Source organism: Lacerta agilis, chromosome 5 (genome assembly GCF_009819535.1).
Source record: "Lacerta agilis isolate rLacAgi1 chromosome 5, rLacAgi1.pri, whole genome shotgun sequence".
Lineage (NCBI taxonomy): Eukaryota > Metazoa > Chordata > Lepidosauria > Squamata > Lacertidae > Lacerta > Lacerta agilis.
The window spans coordinates 33359592-33367619 of record NC_046316.1 but is presented as its reverse complement, the minus strand read 5'-3'; the positions used below and the strand labels follow the sequence as shown (position 1 = coordinate 33367619).

At 39.3% G+C, this 8028-nt stretch overlaps 1 protein-coding gene across 4 annotated transcripts in view; it reads right to left on the bottom strand.

Moving 5' to 3' along the window:
* Positions 1 to 231: 231 nt before the first annotated feature.
* PCGF5 (polycomb group ring finger 5) overlaps positions 232 to 8028 on the bottom strand; it is a 33117-nt gene continuing 25320 nt past the window's right edge. For 2 of the 4 annotated variants that reach the window (XM_033149240.1, XM_033149239.1), the window contains exons 7-10: positions 6747 to 6845; positions 5559 to 5648; positions 3829 to 3888; positions 232 to 1678 (exon numbers count right to left, since the gene is read on the bottom strand). In XM_033149240.1, coding sequence (XP_033005131.1) covers positions 1631 to 1678; positions 3829 to 3888; positions 5559 to 5648; positions 6747 to 6845 — 297 coding nt within the window. In that variant the 3' untranslated portion in view covers positions 232 to 1630. Of the gene's footprint in view, positions 1679 to 3828; positions 3889 to 3940; positions 3968 to 5558; positions 5649 to 6746; positions 6846 to 8028 lie in introns of those variants that run through there. The other 2 variants (XM_033149241.1, XM_033149242.1) reach the window with 2 other exon arrangements.

Here is an 8028-nt window from a genome sequence, read left to right as displayed (position 1 = left end):
CTGACACTGTCATCAAGTATAAGTTAGAGGAAGCCAGCGTTGGCTTTAGTCCAGCCAGTCCTTTTTCCTCCCACCTGCTATGTTGTGCCCGACACTGCTAATCACGTTGTGGGGCACAGAAATGACAGCCTACAGTATTTCACCATCTACTTCCTACTTTTACATGCTAGGGGTGGGGTATTTGTACTGCCATATTTTCCTGAAGTGAATTAATTACATCATAGCATCCGGAAGTGAATGTAGTTACTTGTAGTGTGTCGTTTACTCTACAAATAACTGTTTATTAAAACTTGTACAGATCATTCAGCTGTATTGTTTTGGCTTTTAACTGTGCAAAAGTAATGGAAGACAGGAAACAAAATAACAATATGTTACTAGCTTTGTAATGATATCCATAAACAAAACACAACATTTTTAAACAAGGAAGAATGCACATGCGATACCTAAGGCAGCCATTAGTATTTTTGTAACCCTACCACTTCTCAGGGGAAACCTCCCCCCTCCCTCGAACAGTCAGTGAGTTTTGGTCAGGTAGCTTTGTCACTCATGTTAAATCTGCTTCTGCTTCAGGTGTTACAACCAATTCTACTATAGCTTTTAGATTCCAGATAACCCGAAAATGTGGTTGAAATGCCATTAACATTTTACAACATGTTGATGTGTTACTGAATATACTAAAATAATACAGACGTATATTTAGGTGCAGTGGACCTTTCAAAACTACCTCTTTCCCACATCGTTGCCTTCAAGGAAATCTGAAAAGGGAAGCCTGCAACGGCAACAGTTTCAAAAAATACCTAACACTTTTTATATTACAGTTTATGACACTTCCTTTTCTTCTTTTATTTAAAAAAATATTATGTAATAGACTTTTAAAAAGACAAAATACCCTTACCTGCTGCATGTTTACAGATTTGCTATTTCTGCAATTTAAAACTCTAGGTTAAGTTATATACACTGCTGAAAGGATATGAGACATTATACCATTTCAATTCAATACAAACATGTTGCATTTAACTTTTCTGACACAAAATCTAAAATTTCAAATTCTGCAAAGAGACTGCTGTGTACTAACGAGTTAGCTACCTGGACCTATGGGGAACTGAATGAGAAAACATTAGTGGCACAACAACCACATTTCTAAAACATGTATTATATACAAAAAAATGTAAAGGCATATTTAACCTTTTTATACAGTACTTTCAAACAACATTTTTCAGTAAGATAGTTAATGGGGGGGGGCGGGGAAACAAACAGCAACACCACATGTGAAAGAGCCGATGGCCATCTCTGCTGATGTAATCAATGTTATGGACCAAGGAAGGTTTCTAACAGGCAAAGCAAGTATTCCAGAGATTCAGACTATACATTTAACTATTTGGCTATGACTCGCAAACTCTGATGTCACAAACATCTTATGAATGTTTCAGTAGGAGAATGGCACTTGGATTATGCTAATGGGGGGAAGATCGTTGATCAGCTGAAGAAAATGTCCATATCTGCATGCTGGAATTCTGATCTTGTTTTCCCACTCCCCCACCCCCAAATCCAGGCACGTCCATTCATTGTGCAATCTGTCGATGGGTAAATATAGTGCAGGTTTAATCTCAGTGGGATCTGGCCCTTTGGTCTAACCGAAGTCAATTCTGGGTCGATACTGGAGTACCATGGGGTAAGACTAGAACCACAATGAAAACAGAACAAACAATGACAGCATGTAGACATAAGCACATATGCAGCAGAATTATTTAAAATGTATCAAAATATTTTACTCATCAACTTATACACATTAAAGAAGCGAAACAAAAAGGAGGGGGCTCTGTAAATTAAAATAATAAGAGTTGGGCTAGCTCTTCCCATGTCATGTCAGACTACCATGGAGATGAGCTGAAATATTTCTCCCCAAATCAGACAATACATTGCCTAATTTCTGGACCAATCTGAACCCATTATTTCACTCTGTATAGTCTTTCAAAGCAGCCCCTATGCAAATGTCATCTCCAGTCTGTTTATTCGTGCCTGCTTTGAAGCAGTGAACCTGGCAAATCTGCTGCTGGGGGCCTTACTGGGATTCATCACATGTTCCAGAGACCAGGAGGAAGCTAAATACACTGGGGGACCTTGTGCCACTCACTATAGTTCAGCTTAACATAAGTGAAGGAAAAAATGGTGGGAGGACCATCATGTATACCACCCTGGATAAAACTCTCCTTCCTTTACTGCACAAGTAATTTTACTCCACAAAAATAAAATTTGGCAATTATTCTAATGCTATTCCTAAAATGCTTTGAAATCTTGACCTGAAATCCCATGAAGTCCTAAACAGCTAAATTAACTATTAACATAAATTAAACTATCCAACACCATCTTGGGTGGTGAAAGGCAGGCCCAGCTCACCTGTGAGGCAGTGTGAAGCAGCCACCTTGGGTGGTAAAAGTCCCTGAGGCAGTGCCTCCAAGATTTCTGGTGAGATCTTGTGAGACTTCAGTGAAATCTCAACAGAAATCAGTGCTGGTGCCAACACCACTTCTCTTCCAGCAGTAGAGGGGGTGGGGTGGGCAGCGTAGTGCAGTGGCAGCACTTCTCCTTTTGCCTCTGGCGGCAAAATGGGATGTGCCGGCCCTGTTTTCAGGCATTTCAGGGATCATCCCATGGCTGCATGAGAATGCAGCTTTAGTTACATGTTACGTTACTTGAGCAAGCAGAGCTATAGGAGGGCAAATGACCTTGTGACATTCTGGCCTATCGTTTTGGCTTATTATTTTACAAAAAGCTAAGGAATTGGATTATTTTATTAGAAGTTTGATTATCATCTCGCTACTGAACACACACACACACTCTCTCTCTATCTATATATATATATATACATATACATATACAGGTGTGTGTTCTTTTCCCAACTGTCTTAATGAAACATAGCTATGAACCATTCACTCCTAGTCTCCATGTATCCTAACAATTAAAAGTGTTTAAATCATACAAACAATTAAACAGCATCGGAGGAAGTCACCAAGGCTGCTGGTACTGGAAGCATCAACAACCACAACAGATAGAGGGGCCAGATACTACTTTCCAACTCCCATCTATGTGGTAGCCAGTCAACATCAAGTGCCAGCAGTACAGGGAGAAGCCAGCCCTCAATTGTTATAACATATCTCTGAAGTTTTCTTAGGATACTTATGTTTATATATCTATAACAAAGTAATCCTAATTTTGGCCAGGGGTCAGTGGGGTAAACACCTCAATGTTCTTTAACTTATAATGGCCAGGGCAGGAGGTAGGGGCAGTGACATTCACTTCTTTCCCTTTTGTTGGGTTGCACCAGCTGCAGGCTGGCAGAACAGACTGGGTCTCTCTTCAGGAGCAGGACTGGCTTAGGATCCAGCAGATCCATAGCTGCAGCAGGGGCTTCTGTGGTGGTGGTGGGGCTCCCTGCACCCCCATAGGAAGAGGCCAATGGGTGGGAATGCCCACTGGATTCTAAGGTCCTACAGCAGTGCTAATCAGGATGTAGGACTGTAGCCTTAGTGTCACTGTTTTATACTATTTCTATATTTGATATGTGCCTTGGGTATGCGAACAGAAAAGTAGGATATAAATTTCACAAACAAATTAATGAATAAATATTATTACACGCATTAAAATTTTTAATCTGCATGATCTTTTGAAAGCACCTGAGGCTTGTGACCTGCAAGGCTAATTTTGGTCTTGGGAGACTTTCTTATATGGAATTAAAAGGAAACCCGCCACCCACTGGGCTTCATTAACAATGGTTGTGTTAATGTCATCTTAATGACTATAATGTTTACAGTCGGGAGTGCCTCTTACCTGATAAAAAGAGCCATCCTGTGAGCAGACTTGCGAAGATGAGCAGTTCTGACACCGAAACTGCGAAGGAGACGAGTTTCTGATCAGATAAGAGGCATCCACAACTGGACATGGATTATCAGTCATCTCATATATAATTTTGTTTCACATTTGAGAATTTAATTATTTAACAATTAAGACAGGTATTGCATTGCTATCAGAGATTAACAGCAAAACGTATAACTTGTACTGGACAATTTTATTAGTAGGCATACTCATTTTATAATCAAAAGAACTAGAAAGGGAGAAAGGTGAAATTACTAGGGACTGATCTGAAGACCCCATTGTACAAGGGGAATAAAAAGCGCTTCCGCTTACACAGAGACACCCTCTATTGCTCCCTCTCCCTGCCTCCTGGTATACAGCTTCCCCACTCTTTCAGAACTGCCTGCAGAGAGTTGGGAGTGTTCTTGAAGGATCCTCAACTCTTTTCAGGATTTGTGAAGCAAAGGGTGCAGATGCAACGAGAGGGAATTAGGAACTTTCTCCTTGAATGAGTGAAAGTGCTTTCCACTTAACTTGGGAGGGCATAAGGCACAAACTGGAATTTAAAAAAAGGGCTACCTAAGGCTATAAGATATGCAAATAGTTTCTTAGTTGTGACTAATTTAGCATTCACTTAGAATGGAAAATATGTAATCCCCCCACCCATTATTTTATATTCAGTAGATGAATAGGGTTGTATACAACACTATGTGAGTTCATGACAAGCTCATGCAATGGAGCTTTTCCTTCCTCTGCTCCCCCCAAAAAGTATCTCCATGGTGCAAGTTTTTCTAATCTGATACTGTGCATCCCTCTCCTCTACTTATGCAGCTATTTACAGCTCCTGTGTTCTGTAGGGGCACTGCAAGGAAAAGGGAAAGGGAAAGATGTATTATGCAAGCTCCTATCTGCTCATACTAAGCATTAAACTAGTATAAGCCATGTTTTGAAAGTGCTACTAGTCTAAAGGACAATTTCTATCTACATAAATGATTACAAACCATAACCAGGGATTAAAAAATTAAATTATCTTTCTGAAGTCATCACTTTCGGCAATGCAAGTCAATTCCTTTCCAAATCTGAGAGTCCTTAAATATTCTTGCACTTAATCATTTCTCAGCCTGTCTGAGTCATTGCTCAGAATAATATAATAGATGGTACTAATGGTACCCTATCAAGTGCTCATCTTTTTGAAATGGTACTTTGTGAGGAAACTACTACTCCTGAGGCAGCTAACTACTAGATCTCTTTATGATAAATGTTCAAGCACCCTCCCAATTTCCCCAGATCTATTTCTCTTTTGTTTTTTTGTAACCACTTGGCATCAAGAAGCTTTGTCTTCTGTACTTTTCACTGACAAATACATTCCTAGGCTGCAAGGCCCCCTTCTCCCTGGACTCCATGACTTAATTTTTACCTTAGTTCCCAGCAAGAAGTGGCTACTGCCAAGTGGTTTCTTTGTTTACACTCTGTGCCCAGGCAGCCAAGATGGTGCTGGTTTGGAATAACCATCAGTTATCATGCCACTGTATCATAAAATTTGGGAAATCATGCAGACTATTTGGAAGCCAGCAATGCATTTTAAAATAGTTATTAATAAGTCCTGTTCAGGCTTCTAAACATAAATTTTGAAACTTAAGATAGCAAATAAGCTATATATACACAAAAGAAATTATTAGAGTTAAGTTATTTCTAATGTTATTTACATTTTCGCCTCGTAGTCTCCATCTTGTCATATAGATGAATTCCATAGTGTGATCTTTCCCCATGATCTCCCCATTGCATAGTACATCCAGCTTAGAAAGAAAAGGAAAAGGGAAGTACTGTAAATCGCAAAATAACCTTAAGAGTAAAAAACACAAACGTAAAAACACCAATTTCCTTTAAACTCTTGCAATGTTTCCTAAAACTGATTAGCATATAAGAGGAAATGATAGGGAATATAAACGAGAACACATTATCCTAGTGCAGCATAATGATATTGATCATTGTTTAACTGAACAAAATACAAACGAAATGGCCCTGATCCAGAAAAATCTTTTTACAAGTCCACATGTATTTTCACTTTCACTCCAGACAGAAGACCCAGCATCTATACATGCCACCTACAATTAGACAAACTAGAAAAGCAGCTTGGGTTGTGGCACATCAAATTGCAGTGTTTTTAAACCATGATTTACTTGGAAGACCATTTGATTCCATTATCAATTAGTAAAGGGCTTTTAGCGAGCATAGGAAAGCTACATGATTGTGATTTTTTTAAAAAAGTAAGGTGGAGAATGTACAAATAAATTTGCATATGCTGCTTAAGAAAAAAAAGGGTGGGGCAGCTAGTCTGATCATAAAGGAAGGTAAAGAATGATTTAGCATACAAGTACAGGAAACTGCCTTATAACAAGCTACAGTATTTGTCCATCTGGACCACCATGGGCAGCTTAAATATGCAACAGTTCTCCAAAGTTTTAGGCCAAGGCCTTCCATGTGATCTTAGAAAAACAACAAACTGGAGATGGCAGAAACTGAACTTGGAACTTAATTAATGCAGCCATGTGCTGTATCCATAGTGCTATGTTCCCTCTTCAAATCACTATTTATGGCCAAAAATGCCAATGTTCAATTTGTTGGCATTTGTGGTTATAGAACCTTCCTTACTCCTACAACTGCTTTCACCAATTAGAGTTGAAGGCTGGATTATTAATGTCTCACTGTCTGAGTGTGACAAAACTTCCTGTTTCATTGTAATAACACCCATCTATATCTATATTATTAATATTGCAGTGCATGTTTGACATTAAAGCCAAACAATATTTGTACATCTGAAGCCTGACATGATATGTCCATTTAACTTAATCACAGGAAGGAGTGTAAAATCTTTGGCTTGTTGTCTATCATACCTCATAAGAACTTGGAAGCTTTAATTTTAAACTTAGAAACTTCTTGATAGTCCCTACAGTAACTCGTGTAGAACACCGGATGAATTTCTTCATCAGTCCCTAAAGGAAAGAAGACAAAAAACTGTAAATCTGAATATACATTTCAGTCTTTGTTGGGTTCCAAAATGAAACCCAATGAAAAACAGACAAACCTGCTTGATCATTTATAGGATGAGAAAGTACTACACAGGGGTCAGCAAACTTTTTCAGCAGTGGGCCGGTCCACTGTCCCTCAGACCTTGTGGGGGGCTGGACTATATTTTGAAAAATATATATATGAATGAATTCCTATGCCCCACAAATAACCCAGAGATGCATTTTAAATAAAAGGACACATTCTACTCATGTAGACTCCCGGACCGTCCACAGGTCGGATTTAGAAGGCGATTGGGCCGCATCCGGCCCCTGGGCCTTAGTTTGGGGACCCCTGTACTACAGCTAGGTGGTAGAACACATTTAGTATTTGGAATCCTTAGGTTAGCTTCATTTGCCAAATTTTCAGTGACATCACAAACACTACTCTACTTAGCATTTTTGTTACAGCAGTGTTGTTGTAGGGCTGCATGCCAGCTGTTATAAAGGTATGCGCACAGGTGTAACAGAACTTTAATACATAGAACACTTTCCTTGTGAGATACAATTGGCACCCACTCTTTTAACCTTTCAACAGCAGCTGAAAACCTGGTTATTTGCCCAGGCTCTTAGTGGACTTCATTGTTAGTACTGATGTTTATTTTAGTTGGCTGGTTTTAACTACTCTATTTTTAGTACTTGTATAATGTGTCTCAATTTGTTTTAATTTGCAGTTAAATGGAATGGCATTTGCAATGAAGGGCAGGTAAGAAATGTTTTAAATAAAACACTGACATTTGAAGACCAAACAACACATCTGCCTATATTTTCGATTGCCGCTATATGGGAAAGTCCATAAACAGACTCCTGTGTTGCAATACAGACAAGCTGAACAAAATAACACAACACGATGGCCAATAACAATGGCACTAGACACTATTTATAGACCAATACAAATGATCAGAAATTATTGGCCATCGTGCTATATGGGAAAGTAGCAGGCTGATTTCAAGTGGAGAAGTGGCAATAGGCAACAGGGTGCTGAAACTTCCCCTTGCTGTTTTATGTATTCTAACAAGACTCAGTGACTGAAAATGAGCCCATGGGTGGGGGGCAACCTGGGTACAGGTGTTCCAAAGCAAAAGCAGGGGAAGGGTTCAGCCTTCCTATA